Source organism: Leptodactylus fuscus, chromosome 8, assembly GCF_031893055.1.
Source record: "Leptodactylus fuscus isolate aLepFus1 chromosome 8, aLepFus1.hap2, whole genome shotgun sequence".
Classification (NCBI taxonomy): Eukaryota; Metazoa; Chordata; class Amphibia; order Anura; family Leptodactylidae; genus Leptodactylus; species Leptodactylus fuscus.
Window position 1 is genome coordinate 43324091 of NC_134272.1, and position 18206 is coordinate 43342296.

Sequence of the window (18206 nt, forward strand, 5' to 3'; positions counted from 1 at the left end):
GACTGGATGGAAGCACCAATCTTAGGGAAGGATAGTGTAGATGAGGTTTTTTTTTATGCAATTCTATCTACCATAATCCAAATTTAAAAAAAAAAAAAAAAACAACAACCCTTTCCATCACACAGGTAAATCAAATGATAGATGTTGATTCTCCTCCATTGTTCTTGTGAACAATGGCCATGGTTCACCTACTGCATGGTCCCCCACCCTTACCCCTTGCTTCCCTTGTATGGTATGTTATACCATATTCCTGGTTTTCTCCAGAGAAGAGCCTCAAAGTTTTCGGCATAGATTACCTGAATAGCTTGCAGGGAGTATTCGTTAATGTCCATTTTGTCACCATATCTACGAGATGCAACATATGGAGATACTGTGGTCTGAGTATTTTAGCTTGTACCAAGCAGTAGAGATCAGCTATTCAAGTTTTATGTTTTAGTTGTACAAAGATAGATATGTATTACAGGATACTGACTTTGATATATCCTAGTTACCAAATTTTATGGAAACAAATAGTCCTAATGAATAATAACCTTTGGCCTCTACTGGTAGTCACAGTATGCTATCTGTTTCTTAATTGGGAACAGGAGAAACAGGTTTCACAGAGATGAGGAAGGGATGGATTGGCCACATTATACATTCTATTTCTGTAGTAGTGATTGGATGTTCTTTGTGTACAGCCTTTACCTTAACCCCTTCCCAACGTACGCTGTAATAGTACGGCGCTGCCGGGAAGTACTACGGCGGCTGCATGGTGCGAACGCAGAAACTGTGTGCGCACCATGCTCTGTGGTTGTCAGCCGTCACATACAGCTGACACTGCCCTGTAACACCCGCGGTCGGATTCGGGTCCAATCGCGGGTGTTAACCCCTGAGTTGCCGGCGTTCAAACATGACCGCCGGCATCTCAGAGGTTTTGGTATGTTTGTGGCCCGATCGGCGCCCCCCGCAACAGTTTCAGGGGGTGCCGGTGTGGCTAATGGGCAGCCCGGGGTCTAATCAGTGACACCGGGTCTGCCCCATCACTTCCCCTCCACGTACCTGGTTGATCCTGCCAAAATTGAAGCTGTCAGCCCGTGCATCTGCACAGGCTGATAGCTTCCTGTACACTGCAATTCATGTGTATTGCAGCGTACATCTAGTTAAGCAGCGATCAGCAGATCACTGTTTCAATCCCCCATGGGGACAGATAAAAAAAAGTTATAAAAAAGTAAAGAAAAAAAAGTTTAAATAAGTTTAAAATAAATTAGAAATAAATAAAGCCCCAAAAATTCCATATAAATGTTTTATGTAAAAAAAAAAAAAGAAAAATAGAAAAAAACATTATATATTTGGCATCACCGCGTCCTTAAAAACCTGAACAATAATATTAAAACATTATTTAACCCGAACGACATTAAAAAAAAAACGCAGGAAACCACCCAAAATAATGATTATTCACCACCTTTGCCTTACAAAATGTTCAATAAAAAGTAATCAAATAGTTAGATGAAAACCAAAATGGTACCAATAAAAAGCAGAGGTCATCCCGCAAAAAATAAACCTTCAACCAGCTCTGTCTACCGAAAAATAAAAATGTTATGCCTTTCAGAAGATGGCGATGCAAAAATAATTGATTTTTTTCCCTAAATTGAATTTTATTCTGCACAAATAGCAACGCATTAAAAAAATAATATAAATGAGGTATCGCCGTAACCGTACCGACCCGCAGAATAAAGGTAACATGTCACTTGTTACATGTCAGAATTAATGTTTTCTTTTACATCTCACACAGAAAGAGTTAATAAAATGTAGTCAATAAGTTACAGGCACCCCAAAATGGTGGCATTGAAAAGTACATCTAATACCGCAAACACCAAGTCCTCATATGGCCACATTGCCAGAAAAAAAAAAAATATAGCTTGTACAACATGAAGACAAAAACCCCAAAAGTCGCTAAATCATTAGGACATAAGTGGCTGCGACTAAAAGGAAATGTATAAGCTGTGCGAGCGTTTTCAGGCGACACGCCATATTTAGAGCTTATGAGAGATTATACACCAGCGCTGACCCCCCAGAATGCCCCTCTTCCCTGTCCGTGTCATAGGAGCTAGTGGGAAAAAAAAATAGGATTTGGTGTACCCAATTTAATCCGCACAGCTTACATATGCACTTCTGGGTTACTAATGCTCACTACATCACTTGATAAATTCTTTGAGGGGTGCGGTTTTCAAAATAGGGTCACTTTCTAGAGGTTTCCACTGTTTTGACACCTCAAGGGCTTTGTAAATGCGACATGGTTCCTGAAACTGATCACAGCCAGATCTGCCCTCTAAGAGCTCCTTGGCGCGCCTTCCCTTCTGCGTCTCGCTGTGCGTCCATATATTAGAATACACCCACATGTAGTGTGCTGTGGTAGTCGGGAGAACTTGCATAACAAATTGTGGGGGATGTGTTTTCTCTTTACTTACCTGTAGCAATGTCAGTGAAATTCTCCTTCATCCATTTCAATACTCGGCCTGGATCGCTTCTCTGGGTTGATCACGCAGCAGAAGCAGCTCAGACACTGTCCACTGCTAATTGGACAGTGTAAGGGTATGTTCACACATCAGTATGTGCATCAGTCCGTTTTTAGTCTCAAACTGAATTCAAACAGACGGATGGCAAACTGATGTGTGAACCAAGCATTAGACTGATGCAGCTTCTTTCTTCATAGTCAGAAATGCCCTTCTGACAGTGAAGCCCTTAATTAACATACAGGGCGCCAGAATTAACAGGGCTCAGAGCTCCAAAACGAGAGGGGGGGCCTCAGACATAATTCAAAGTGCACCAGAGTCTGTGCAGCTGCATCTATAACATGGGGCAGAAAGCTGCACAGGCTTGGAGTGGTGAAAGGTTCTCTTAAATGACTCTATTTACTATGACAGAATTGTATCGTTTGGAGAGCTTGAAGGGTAGCTGGAGAAGGGTGCATTAACAATCACTGTCTGAGAGGGATATACACTCACCGGCCACTTTATTAGGTACACCTGTCCAACTGCTCGTTAACACTTAATTTCTAATCAGCCAATCACATGGCGGCAACTCAGTGCATTTAGGCATGTAGACATGGTCAAGACAATCTCCTGCAGTTCAAACCGAGCATCAGTATGGAGAAGAAAGGTGATTTGAGTGCCTTTGAACGTGGCATGGTTGTTGGTGCCAGAAGGGCTGGTCTGAGTATTTCAGAAACTGCTGATCTACTGGGATTTTCACGCACAACCATCTCTAGGGTTTACAGAGAATGGTCCGAAAAAGAAAAAACATCCAGTGAGCGGCAGTTCTGTGGGCGGAAATGCGTTGTTGATGCCAGAGGTCAGAGGAGAATGGCCAGACTGGTTCGAGCTGATAGAAAGGCAACAGTGACTCAAATAGCCACCCGTTACAACCAAGGTAGCCAGAAGAGCATCTCTGAACGCACAGTACGTCGAACTTTGAGGCAGATGGGCTACAGCAGCAGAAGACCACACCGGGTGCCACTCCTTTCAGCTAAGAACAGGAAACTGAGGCTACAATTTGCACAAGCTCATCGAAATTTGACAATTGAAGATTGGAAAAACGTTGCCTGGTCTGATGAGTCTCGATTTCTGCTGCGACATTCGGATGGTAGGGTCAGAATTTGGCGTCAACAACATGAAAGCATGGATCCATCCTGCCTTGTATCAACGGTTCAGGCTGGTGGTGGTGGTGTCATGGTGTGGGGAATATTTTCTTGGCACTCTTTGGGCCCCTTGGTACCAATTGAGCATTGTTGCAACGCCAAAGCCTACCTGAGTATTGTTGCTGACCATGTCCATCCCTTTATGACCACAATGTACCCAACATCTGATGGCTACTTTCAGCAGGATAATGCGCCATGTCATAAAGCTGGAATCATCTCAGACTGGTTTCTTGAACATGACAATGAGTTCACTGTACTCCAATGGCCTCCACAGTCACCAGATCTCAATCCAATAGAGCATCTTTGGGATGTGGTGGAACGGGAGATTCGCATCATGGATGTGCAGCCGACAAATCTGCGGCAACTGTGTAATGCCATCATGTCAATATGGACCAAAATCTCTGAGGAATGCTTCCAGAACCTTGTTGAATCTATGCCACGAAGAATTGAGGCAGTTCTGAAGGCAAAAGGGGGTCCAACCCGTTACTAGCATGGTGTACCTAATAAAGTGGCCGGTGAGTGTATATTGTTGGGGAACAGATGTATAGAGAGTGGGGGTACCTGGAATAACCTTACTATAACTGGGGAAACACGGTGGCTCAGTGGTAAGCACTGCAGCCTTGCAGCGCTGGAGTCCTGGGTTCAAATTGCGCCAAAGACATACTGATAGGAAAAACAAACAACCTTACTATAACTGCTATAAAGAGCTGATAAGCTAATGATGGAAAATTGTGCTCCCTGTGGTCTCTCTCTATTGACTGTGAATATGTGCACTATTACTGTTTTCTCTCCCTTAGTTTTTGTAATATGGTCATTATAATAATTCTCTGTACATTCCACAAACCACATTGCTTATTGTCTAATTCCAGGCCTGCAAACCAAGCTTGTGTAGAATTGTTTTTCATGTATTTCTTTTCTACAAAACCCCCCACCCCCAAAAAACAATACAATAGAACCGATTTATTTCCTATATTGCCCTGCAATTTTACACTAATAACACTTGCATGGCCAGTGTGAAAGTGTATAAAGATGGCGCCGCACTAAGTGGCTGCCTCGATACAGAGCTCCAACCTCTATCTTCCTTTTTCACTCGTTTTGTCTGTATCTTCAAGAATCCTCTAACCAAGCAAACTAGCACTATGAATTAGCAACTATAAATCGAATGGAAGACCCTGTGGAGTATTTTTTTTCCTTTTGTTTCTATTGTTCAGCATGGACAAGACTCAAGATCTGAATCAGCTGGAGTTTTCCTGTCTGCACATGTGCCTGTTACCATCCCCCCCGGAGCTAAGGACAGCATGGACACCATGCGGCATGGAGGAGAAACCTACATGGAAGTACGGACTTCTTCTTTCAAGGAGATGATTTTTGGCGTCTATTGCTGATGTGTGAAGATGCTACAGCTGATTGGTATTTCTTTCTATTACTGTGGACACGTGGGACTGTGTTACAGCCTGGGAACCTACCATCACCCACCTACCCCATGAGTTTATGGAAGCTTGGCAAGAGAGCAGCAAGGAGGAGGGCTTGTGATGAAGGATATTTGGGGCATTTTTTGTGGTTAATGGACAATAGTGCTGATACAAGATACCAAACTATCAGCTGTGAGCATGAGATCTCACCACCTACCAAAGGAACTGCCACATATTATCGTGATCGCTGCATATGTCCCCCCACCTCTGCAAAAAAACGTTTCTGCCTGTTATATCTACATGCTGTGACCCCCTCCTCGTGTCCTCCAACCACGGTCGGGCTGTATTATTAACATCACTCCGCACAGATAACTAAATGATCCTGCAGTGTGTCTGTGTTTCTTTCTTTTTAGTTGCTATGATTCCTAGGATTTCTCTATCTGTCATGAGCTTGTATGTGTTTCTCTCTTGTTATATACTACTGTACCATCTATGAAACTGTATCACTGAAATTTCCCCATTGTGGGACTATTAAAGGATTATCTTATCTTATAACAGGAAATAAACAGACAATATTAATTGTTTATTCCACTGAACTGTTGGATTGAATTGTATATGGTATTGTTAGGCTGGGTTTACACTACCGCTGCTGTCCGCCCCAGGGTTTCCATCCTAAACCCGGGGAAACTGGACAGGGGACGGCTTGCCGGTGGTCATCTTTAAAACCCATTAATTTCAATGGGTTTTTAAAGGTTATCGCCGGTGTCCACCTGCAGGCTCTCCGCCTGGAAACAGATTTCCAGGCAGAGAGGCCGCATACAACCAATTACGGAAACCCCGGTGCGGACAGTGTCGGTAGAGTGAACGCCCCATTTCTGTGCATGTGGTAACTTTTTATATTTTACCTTTTATATTTTTCTTTTCCTTAGGCCGGTTTTGTAACAGGACTTGGGATGGTTGGTTATGTTGGGGTGATGCAGCAGCAGGAGACGTTTCTGAGCAGCACTGTCCAGATTATTTTCAGGACTTTGATCCTTCAGGTAAATTCTGTGTAATATTTAATTTTATTTTCTCCTGTCAGACATAATATACTACAGAAGCACAATTATTATAGATATATGGGATATTTTGATAAGCTGGCAGTGTGTTAGTATGCATGTATTTCAAAAATAAAATAAATGGTAGAAATAAAAAATGGTAGATTTTGGTTTCAGTGTTTTATAAAAGTTGTTCAACTATATAATCATAATAAGGCATAATAAGGGTAGCTTTACTTGAGCGTAATACATAGGTGCCAGTCACATGCTATACTACGAAAGGGTTAAATCTGAGCAAAACTCAGAACTGCACTAGAAAGACAAAATTTAAATATGCTATAAGAACTATAATAATAATAATAAATTTTATTTATATAGCGCCAACATATTCCGCAGCGCTGTACAATTTGTAGGGTTCAAATCCAGACAGAAAGATACATTACAAAGAAAATCATTTCACACAATGGGACTGAGGGCCCTGCTCGCAAGAGCTTACAATCTATAAGGTAGAGGGGGTGACACAAGAGGTAGCAGGGGCGGCATTGCTTATACAGAGGTCAGACACTTTTGTAATAGAGGTGACTGTCATTGCATAAACATAAGACTTTATGAGAAGTCGACAGTCGTGTCCTGTAACATGTGGATGGAGCTTGGACAGATAAAGTTATCCTTAGATGACATCATATCATGTGGGGAAGTGTGGGAGCGGAGTCAGAGGAGGGTTAAGGGTTTACGTTAGACATTTTGATAGGCCTGTCTGAAAAGATGCGTCTTTAGTTTGCGTTTGAAACTGTAGAAATTGGGAGTTAATCTGATTGTCCGGGGTAGAGCATTCCAGAGAAGTGGTGCAGCTCGGGAGAAGTCTTGTATACGAGCGTGGGAGGTTCTGATAATAGAGGATGTAAGTGTTAGGTCATTGAGTGAGCGGAGAGCACGGGTTGGGCGGTAGACAGAGATGAGGAAGGAAATGTATGGAGGTGCGGCATTATGGAGAGCTTTGTGGATGAGAGTGATAACTTTATATTTTATTCTATAATGAATAGGCAGCCAGTGTAGTGACTGGCACAGACCAGAGGCATCGCTGTAGCGTCTAGCCTGATAGATGAGCCTGGCCGCTGCATTCAGAATAGATTGTAGAGGGGAGAGTTTAGTGAGGGGAAGACCGATTAGTAAGGAGTTACAGTAGTCAAGGCGAGAATGAATCAGAGAGACAATAAGTGTCTTTAGTGTATCTCTGGTAAGGAAAGGGTGTATTCTGGAGATGTTTTTGAGGTGGAGGTGACATGAACGTGCGAGTGATTCAATATGAGGGGTGAAGGAAAGGTCTGCATCAAACATGACCCCAAGGCAGCGGGCCTGCTGCCTAGGAGTTATAGTAAGTCCTGAGACTGCAATGGATATATCAGGGACAGATCTATTAGATGGTGGAAACAGTAGTAGCTCAGTCTTGGAGAGATTTAGTTTCAGATAGAGTGAGGACATGATATTTGAGACAGCAGAGAGACAGTTGCTGGTGTTCTGTATGAGTGCAGGGGTGATGTCCCGGGAAGATGTGTATAATTGGGTGTCATCAGCATAAAGATGGTACCTGAAGCCAAATCTGGCGATGGTTTGTTCAATGGGGGCTGTGTAGAGAGAAAAGAGCAGGGGGCCTAGGACCGAGCCCTGAGGAACCCCAACAGCAAGGGAAAGCGGGGAGGAAACAGAGCCCGCAAATGATACACTGAAAGTGCGGTCTGAGAGATAAGAGGAGAACCAGGAGAGCGCAGTGTCATTGAGGCCAACTGAGCGGAGCATAGTGAGGAGGAGATGATGGTTAACAGTGTCAAAGGCTGCAGAGAGGTCCAGAAGAATAAGAACAGAGAAGTCACCATTGGATTTAGTCATTAGGAGATCATTGGAGACTTTTGTGAGAGCCGTTTCAGTAGAGTGCAGAGCGCGGAAACCAGATTGTAAGGGGTCAAGCAGAGAGATAGCGGATTAGATGAGAATAGACCAGGCATTCCAAGAGTTTAGAGATGAAGGGGAGGTTAGAGACGGGTCGATAGTTAGCAACACAGGATGGGTCCAGGGAGGGTTTTTTCAACAGCGGAGTTATAACAGCATGCTTGAAGGAGGATGGGAAGATTCCAGAAGAGAGAGAGAGGTTAAATATTTTAGTAAGGTAAGTTGTGACAGCAGGGGACAGAGATTGGAGAAGGTGTGAGGGGAAGGGATCACTACTGCAGGTTGTAGGGCGAGATGAAGAAAGTAGTTGGGAGACTTCCTCTTCTGTAACAGGTTCAAAAGATGAGAATGGACAGGCTGAAGTGCGGTTAATGAGGTTATCAATGCCACCTGGGGCTTGGGCAGTAATTTCCTGACGGATCTTATCAATTTTATCTTATCATAGAAATAAGTGGCAAGGTCATCGGCACTAAGGTCTATGAATGGCGTCTGCACCTTTGGTGTGAGTAAGGAGTGAAAAGTTTCAAAAAGCCTTTTAGGGTTGTTGGAGAGAGAAGAGATGAGGGCGGTGAAATAGTCTTGTTTGGCGAGGTAAAGGGCAGAACTATATGTTTTAAGCATAAATTTGAAGTGGAGGAAATCTGCAGGTGAACGTGATTTTCTCCAGAGACGTTCGGCACACCTAGAGCACCGCTGAAGAAATCGTGTCTGTGGCGTGTGCCAGGGCTGCTGCCTCCTACGTGGGACTTTACGAGTGGAGGGGGGAGCCACCTCATCCAATGCATTTTTAAGGGTTTCATTATAGTGACTGGTGGCCAGATTGGGACAGGAGATTGAGGAGATAGGGGACAGAGAGGACTGTAGAGTATCTGAGAGGTGCTGGGTGTCGATAGCACGTAAGTTCCTATATGTGTGTTGGGTAGGTGCATCTTGTGAAGGGGAGAGGGCGCTGATGGTGAGAGACAGAAGATTATGATCAGAGAGGGGCAGAACTATAACTTTGTATATGAGTTTATAAACAGTTCTCCGTTTTTTTGGCAAACCAAGTATATATGTGTATTGAGGGATCAATAGAGATAGTTGCCGACCAAACATATGTTTGGACAACAGTTGTCTGATGTATGTGGTCTAAGGTTCCTCGTAGCGAGCAAATGCAAAAAACGCTGCAGATTTTTCTTTGTTATGTGGATGGAGTTAGCCAGAATCCCTTCCACTTTGCAAGTAATATAAAATGCAGCGGTTTTTTTGCCACAGGGTTTCTATCACAGCCAAAACGCTGTGTTTTGTAGTGCTTCAGCCTAAAGGTCAGTATCCCACTTGCCTTCTGTCCTTAAATAAATGCACTACAAACCCAGAAACAATGATACCTAAAAAGGCAGTATAAAACCATAGCAATACTCACTATACAGAATATTTTATGGAAGCAAAAATGCACAAATTTATGTAAATTAAAATTACATGACACAAAAATCTGTGTTATGGGATCACATGTCAAAGAAGCCCTTCCTTCTCAGGAGCGCCATGCCAAAAGACACTTCCAGCACTCAAGTGATGTCCTGATGGCTAAACTGTAGAAGCACGGATGGATGACAAGAGCTAATGGCTCTGCTATCAGTGTATACGTGAACTAAAGTCCACAGTACTAGACATTTCCGCAATATGACCTCCTATTTACAAACATTACTCCACTACATGTATTTATATCAACTACTTTAGTGAACACTGGTGTCTCAAAATGTAAAAAAAGCATATACTGTATTTTTCGGACTATAAGACACACTGGACTATATGGGTGCATTCACACGGAGGAAAATGGCACAGACTCTGCGCCGATTTTTGGCGCGAAATTAGCGCGGAATCTGTGTCAGAATCCGTGTTGAAAGAAAGCCTCCCCATAGAGTTCTATGGGGAGGCTTTTTTCCGCGCAGATTCTGACGCGGATTCTGCATGGATTCGCACCAAAATTGGCGCAGAATCCATGCCATTTTCCTCTGTGTGAATGCACTCTAAGACGCACATAGTTTTTCAAGGAGGAAAATAGGAAAAAAATTTGAAACAAAAAAATTGTGAAAAATTTAATATATGGGAGTTATAGCTTTGCAACAGCTGCATGGCCACATTGACAAGTAACCTTGTAGCTGTATAGGGGATGTATACAGCGTTTTTTTTGCGGGACTTTTTAGTTATACCATTTTGAGAAATGTCTATTGCTTAGATCACTTTTTATTTAAATCAGAGGCAAAACGGTGAAAAATAAACGGGAGTTTGGCACTTTTGATTTTGATGTTCACCGTACAGGAAAAAATATTAGTAGACTGGGCATTTCATTTATTTTATTTTTTATATTTTCTTTTAAATTTTGTTTTTCTTAAAAAACTATTTTATTAACCCCCCGAGGGGGCTTGAACCTGCAATCATTTGATTGCAAGTCCCATAGACTGCAATACCAGTGTGCTGCAGTCTTTGGGAGATTCTGTACAAGTCTATTGCGGCTGGTCATAGTAATATTCCTATGACAGGCCTGGGAGCCTTCATTATGCTCCTGGCTGTCATAGGAACAGGTCGGCTCCTGCGACCTCACCGCGCAGGAGCCAGCCTGCAACTTTAAAGCTATGGGGCTGGTGGGGATCGGCCCCAGGGGCTATTTTTTAAACTTTGGAAGGGAGGCTTTGAAATATTAATGCCCGCGATCAGTGAAGACTCTGATCGCGGGCATTAGCTTTGGCGTCTCCGCTGTGCATTACAGCGGAGACCTGGTTGCTATCAGAACGGCTACCATTGTCCTTACAGACCCTGCATCTGCTGCAATTGAACGGTGGATGCCAGGGAGGGTTTAGCCACTGGGAGAAGTGCCAGGGCCTGCAGCGTCACCACATTCCTGCCGCTGCAGGAAACCAGCGGCAGCGTGGCGATGCTGCAATTCCACTCCTCTGCCCCCCCTCACATTCGGACTATAAGACGCACCCCCATTTTCCTCCCAAATTTGGGAGAAAAAAAGTGCGTCTTATAGACCGAAAAATAGGGTAAATAATATATAGAAATAATATATAATACTAATTTTAAAAGATTATTTAAAATATACATTTTTTTACCCTGAGTTCACACAACACCCCCCTCTCCTTCCAGACTAATTTTCTAACCTATCAATCTATTAAGGCATTATACCTGGAGCATTGAGGCAAGAATCTCGCAGTCGCACTAATTCATGGCTAGAGCAGCTTCTACTCCAGAAGCAAAGTACGCCAAGACCTCACTCTACTCTTTACGCCAACCTTCTGTGCGAACTGGGCACGGAGCTTCCCACATATATGCAAAAATGGGAGGCAGAACTTCAAATGTCCCTCACTCCTGAAGATAGATCCTCTGTCCTCAAACACTGCATGGGCCCTTCTAGATGTGTACACTTGCAGGAGTCGAACTTTAAATAGGTCATCAGGTGGTATAAAACACCCATTGTAATCTATAAGTTCTCTCCTGAGGCTTCCCCTTTGTGTTGGCACTGTCATAAGGCCCCAGGCTCCTATTTGCATGTTTGGTGGGAATGCGAAAAGATATCCCCCTACTGGTTGCTCGTTCAGCGGGTTCTGAACCAGGTTTGTGGACTCTCCAAACCTCTGACCCCAGTGGCATATTTTTGAATTTATGGCCCACCCTCCCCTCTAGGTCTCCCAAGCGACTCTGGCTTCAACTTCTGTGTACTGCCAAGCCTTTGATCTCCTTATACTGGGCATCCGAATCCCCTCCCAAAATATCTCACTTTCTATGAAAAGTCTCTCAAGTAGCCCACTTTGAACTTCGCACTCACCAGCAGTTCAGCTCTATGTGGGCGCCATGGTATAACTTCTCAAAAGACCCCACCTGGGTGCACCTGTGGGAACCCCTGGTTAATTAGGATATTTTTCTTTTTCTGACCCTTTGACTCTTACTCCTAGCACTCATTGTCTTTCCCTTCCCATCCCCACGTTCCATTTCCCGTTCTGTCTTTCATTGCTCAATCTGCAGTTATTTACAAGCAATTTTGAATGTTTTATCTGTGTCTGTACTGCCACACTTATTGTTTTCAACAATATATATGGTTAAGGGGATATCGTCATTCCATAGGGAGAGACCACCATATAGGTGTGTGGAGTCTTATTAAGCCATGAGCGCTCCACTGCAAAGGAACATGGGTAGAATATGCAAATCTGACTTCCATGATGTAATTAGGATGTCAGTGCCTCAAGTGTGTACACCAATAGAGGGCGCTGACTGAGAATGTGCAAGTCTATCTTTCATGATGTAATTAGGAAGACAGAGTCTCAGTCAAACACACCTATAGTGGAGCGCTCATGGCTTAATAAGACTCCACACACCTATATGGTGGTCTCTCCCTATGGAGTGACGATATCCCCTTAACCCTGTCTAAGCCTCTCATCTCTGCCAGATCAGTCCTCTCTACGCCAAGCTGATGAGATGCAAATACATCGAAACGGATGTCCTTGGCTGAGAAGACTGTATCTGGTATAATCCCAACATCATTGCAAACAGAGGCCTCTGAGAAGGTCGGCATGATGTTAAAGGGAGCGCCCTCTATAGGTGTGTTTGACTGAGACTGTGTCTTCCTAATTACATCATGGAAGTTAGACTTGCACATTCTCAGTCAGCGCCCTCTATTGGTGTGCATATTTGAGGCACTGACATCGTAATTACATCATGGAAGTCAGATTTGCATATTCTTCCCAACAATATATATGTTCATTGTTGTCATTTTAAAAATTCAACAAAACATTATTTATCCATTACCCATTTATAACAATCTATACGTTTACATCAAACGATATACATACTTATTGTTGGTTTAAACTTGTGATGATGATCAGCGGTATCTCCACTTCCTAGCCCATGCACAGAAGGATAATAATCCTTATTCATTATAATGATCACTGTATGACAAGTGATGGGCGGCATATATTGACCATAATGTGTTGCCCAAGTATCAGAATGGGTAACAAAGTGCTTATTACGAAATACAAAAATAATAAAGATTAAAAGTACCATAAAGTATACTACTGTACATTATATGACATATACTATAAGACAACTTAAAGGTGGATATACGTAAAATGTCTAAAGCAAAATAAAAGAAATTTTTTTGAGAGAAGTCCTCAGTAGTTGATACCTTTTTTAATGGCTAACTCAAAAAGTTTTTTGATGACATATCGAGCTTTCGAGACTCTATAGAGGTCTCTTCATCAGGATGGTATAACACAATTTCTGAAGGTAGGCATATATATATACACAGAGAAATGGAGTGTTAGATGCAAAATAGATGGAGAACAGAACACAATGTAAATAAACATATATATCAGTTCCCAGGGAAGTTCTCTGGGTTTATAGCTTCTTTGATCAGTGACGTGTTGTCTAGTGGTTGTAAAACGTCATAAAACCCTGGGCCTGGTTTAACCCCCTTTGGAGCGTGTCAAAGTTCGCCATAAGTTTAACCTCCCATATGAGGCGATCTTTTCTGCTCTTGAAATTCCCTTTCAGTACCAGGATCTTCATATCCTGGGCCATAGTATGATTTTGATTGCAGAAGTGTTTTGGCACAGGGAGGTCCATTCTCTGTTCTCTAATCGTATGTCTGTGTGAGTTCATCCTCATCCTAAGTGACTGTCCTGTCTCACCTACATACAGGCCCTCAGGACACTTAGTACACAATATCAAATACACTACATTAGGTGTGCTGCAGGTGAAGTTACCTGGGATCTTGTAGTGTCGATCGGAGTTCGGGATCTTTATTTTGTCCGTAGTCAGTATGTGCGGGCAGGTCTTACACCTCTTATTTCCACATGGAAATGTTCCTTTGTTAGTTGGAGGTGACAGTGAGCTGCTAATAATCATATTCCTGAGGTTTGGTGGCTATCTGTAGCACAGCAGGGGGGGGGGGGGTTGGAAATATGGATTTTAGATGGTGGTCTTTTTGCAGTAGTGGATGTAATTTGCATGTAATTCCTCTAAGCATTTCCAGGTGTGGGTTGTATGTGACAACCAGGGGCACCCGATTGTTCTCCTGTTTGGTGTTGTATTTTAATAACTCCGATCTTGGTATTCTGGTGGCCCTGTTGATTTGGTTTTCAACTGTTCTTGGATGGTAACCCTGCCTCAAGAATGTGTTTTTGAGGCCCCCAATGTGCTTGTCTCTGTCCACAGGGTCTGAACATATGCCTCAAAAACACATTCTTGAGGCAGGGTTTGAAAACCAAATCAACAGGGCCACCAGAATACCAAGATCGGAGTTATTAAAATACAACACCAAACAGGAGAACAATCGGGTGCCCCTGGTTGTCACATACAACCCACACCTGGAAATGCTTAGAGGAATTACACACAAATTACATCCACTACTGCAAAAAGACCACCATCTAAAATCCATATTTCCAAAACCCCCCCCCTGCTGTGCTACAGACAGCCACCAAACCTCAGGAATATGATCATTAGCAGCTCACTGTCACCTCCAACTAACAAAGGAACATTTCCATGTGGACAGAAGAGGTGCAAGACCTGCCCGCACATACTGACTACGGATAAAATAAAGATCCCGAACTCCGATCGACACTACAAGATCCCAGGTACCTTCACCTGCAGCACACCTAATGTAGTGTATTTGATATTGTGTACTAAGTGTCCTGAGGGCCTGTATGTAGGTGAGACAGGACAGTCACTTAGGATGAGGATGAACTCACACAGAAATACGATTAGAGAACAGAGAATGGACCTCCCTGTGCCAAAACACTTCTGCAATCAAAATCATAATATGACCCAGGATATGAAGATCCTGGTACTAAGAGGAAACTTCAAGAGCAGAAAAGATCGCCTCATATGGGAGGTTAAACTTACGGTGAACTTTGACACGCTCCAAAGGGGGTTAAACCAGGCCCAGGGTTTTATGACGTTTTACAACCACTAGACAACACGTCACTGATCAAAGAAGCTATAAACCCAGAGAACTTCCCTGGGAACTGATATATATGTATATTTACATTGTGTTCTGTTCTCCATCTATTTTGCATCTAACACTCCATTTCTCTGTGTATATATATGCCTACCTTCAGAAATTGTGTTATACCATCCTGATGAAGGGACCTTTATAGTAGTCCCGAAAGCTCGATATGTCATCAAAAAACTTTTTGAGTTAGCCATTAAAAAAGGTATCAACTACTGAGGACTTCTTACTAAAGCAAAATAGACATCCTTATTTCTGCACCAGTACTACAGCTATTATCGACAATCATTAATATGCCCAATATTATAAGAGGTCAATAAGTCAGGATACATATGTTGCTCCATATATACTCAAGCGTATTAGAATATAAAGATATTGTCAAAACAGACTCCAGCGAAATTGATTTAAAAAATTCCCTTTATGATAAATCTCCACCAATGTGTTTAATTGGTCCGACATACAAAACTCCAGCATACGGCTCACAACCACTAGATTAGGACGCCTGTATTGCCACAAATCAAGCTATTTGCCACTCACGCTTAATAAAATGCTTATGTGACACACACACTATAACGCTTAATAGGGCAAGGACAATGACAACAATAACCATTATATTCAAGTCATTAACCCTCCATAAATGTGTAGTTCTCAACAGGAAAACAAAGACAGAAGACAGAGGCTTAGAAGAAACATTACATTGTTTATCATACAAAAACATAGGGAACCAATATCTGTCCATGGATTATTTTTTCTTTTTTTTTTCTGCGATCTGTTATCAGTTCTTTTCATAAATTTCTTCTTGTCTTTCTATTTTTACCTTTTCTTCTCCTATCTTGTATCCAACTGGATCAGATGTCAGAAAGGGAATCTCACTGTTTCACACCGAGTTCTTTGAGGACTCCATTAAGCTAAAAGGATAAAGATAAAAATACTTTAAATTGTATAAGACCAGCTAAAAAGAATAGAAATTATTGGTTAACAACAAAGGCTGTCTATACAAATATCCCATTAAAAATTGTATGTCACATGTATATGAAAATTCCAACTTTGCCAAAATCGTTGGTAGAGCACCTATTGAAGAATGTAAAAAGTTGGTGAAGGTAATGAAAGGTCCTTTATAAAGTGTAACTGTTATGATTTTTTTTCTATTGTATAGAGAAAAGATTGTTTAATATTATTGTATTATACCATGGTGGTGGGACTATTAAAGGATTATCTTATCTTATTAACCTATTGTGCTTTTTTTTTAAACAGAAAACAAGTTCTAAATTTCTCCCCAGCAATGCTCTAAGCTCAGGAGATCCATCCTGCATTCACTCATTATTGGTAGTGTACAATGCAACCAGTGGGGGTGACACTTCATATAGTTTTATCTTTTGTTATGTACCATCCAGTGCAGTGATGGAGAACCTATGGCACGCGTGCCGGAGAGGGCACGCAGAGCCCTCCATGCTGGCACGCGTGTGGTCGCCCGGATCACTCACCAATGGGGAATCCGGTACAGCTCTGTAAAGCCCCATTCACATGACTGTAATTTGTTGTCCGTAACTGTCCACAATTGTGGATCTGCACAGTATTAAGTTTAAATTGCTGTGTTGGCACTCTGCGATAATATAGTGGGTTTTGGGTTGCAGTTTGGGCACTGGGTCTCTAAAAGGTTTGCCATCACTGACCTAGTGCTTCTAGTGTCATTTGAAAGCTGAGTATTTCAGCTTTCATATGCTACCGATATAAATCCAAATATTAAATCTAGCTATAACAGAAATGCAAAACAAGTCCATAATGTGATTTTTATATGTTGCAGCATTTAAAAGAATCTCCGCTCTCAAACAACAATGAAAGCCCATGTCTAAGTGGTATAAACCCGGGTATCCAACTATTTGAAATGACCTCCCTGATGCTCCCCTGGCATTTGCTATATCTGTATATACTTGCAATAGAGATTGAATATGAGATGGATCTTCCTAGAGGGTTGCTAGATAGAACTTTAGAACTTATTTTTTTGCGAAAAGAAAGTAGAATAGAGTCATACAGTATACTACAAAATATTCAGTAAGGCTCCCCTCCCACTTATACAATAGCAAAAAAAAAAAAAAATAGAACATTTATACCTTCAATAAATGAAAAGCAAGTTTTATTTGGTTATTTGTTCTGATAAATAACAATTTCATTTTTTATTTTAAAGAGAAAGTTGTAAAGCATTGTGATGTAAATGGCTACTGGTTCAAGCATCCAGAAAGTAACCGAACATGGACAAACTATACACAGTGCAATGCCCGCACGATTGAAAGAGTAAAGGTAGGAATTGTCTAGATTTCCAGTTGCTAGATGCCAAATTCTCAAATATTCTCACATAGAGGGTCCATTTACACAGACGAAAATGGTGAGGAATTTGGTGTGGAATTTCAGCACTGAAAAAAGCCTCCCATTGACTTCAATGGGTTCCTTTTTCTGCTAGCAGTCAATGGGGGGGCTTTTTTTTCAGCGCTGAAATTCCACTCAAAATTTCTCACCATTTTCCTCCGTTTGAATGCAGCCAAAGATTGTTCATATAAAAATATATATTAAACTCACTTGCAAGACCCATCAGGAAGAAATTTTGACACAGCATATTTACACATGACATGGTACAGATTATCACTGTGGAGTATTGCAGGGGTGTCAAACTCATTTTCATGGCCACTTCAGCCTCACAGGGTACCTTGAAGGGGCAAGACTATTGTAGACATGTATAAAAGAAACTTCTCCTTAACAGTTAAGTGAGATATTAAGGAGTAGTTACATTTGTACTTTACTTTTTTTATAATCAGCCATATGAGGGCAACCAGGAAGAACATATTGTTAAAACCTAAGACATCGGCATGTTACATACTATCCTCCTCCATTGATCATTTTCCGATTATAACAAAGATTAAGCAAAATATAAGTACAACAATTCAATTGTATAGAAAATTACGTTTTATGCTTACCTATTTTTCTAGGGAATGGGAGCCGTGGGCTGCAGCTCCAGGTGTCACTGCTACAGTGTACAGATCTGTTTTCAGTGTGCGGCGCTCCATACGTTGTAGCGGAGGTGCCTGGAGCTGCAACCTCGCTTCCATTCACTTAAATAGGATCAGGGCTACTTGTAGCGGCCACATCAACTGATCACA

At 42.0% G+C, this 18206-nt stretch overlaps 1 protein-coding gene across 1 annotated transcript in view; it reads left to right on the plus strand.

Moving 5' to 3' along the window:
- CALCRL (calcitonin receptor like receptor) overlaps positions 1-18206 on the plus strand; it is a 69998-nt gene that overhangs the window by 33508 nt on the left and 18284 nt on the right. Inside the window, exons 4-5 of the mRNA XM_075285152.1 lie at positions 6018-6128; positions 17240-17352. Of these exons, the coding sequence (XP_075141253.1) occupies positions 6018-6128; positions 17240-17352 (224 nt within the window). The remainder of the gene's footprint in view (positions 1-6017; positions 6129-17239; positions 17353-18206) is intronic.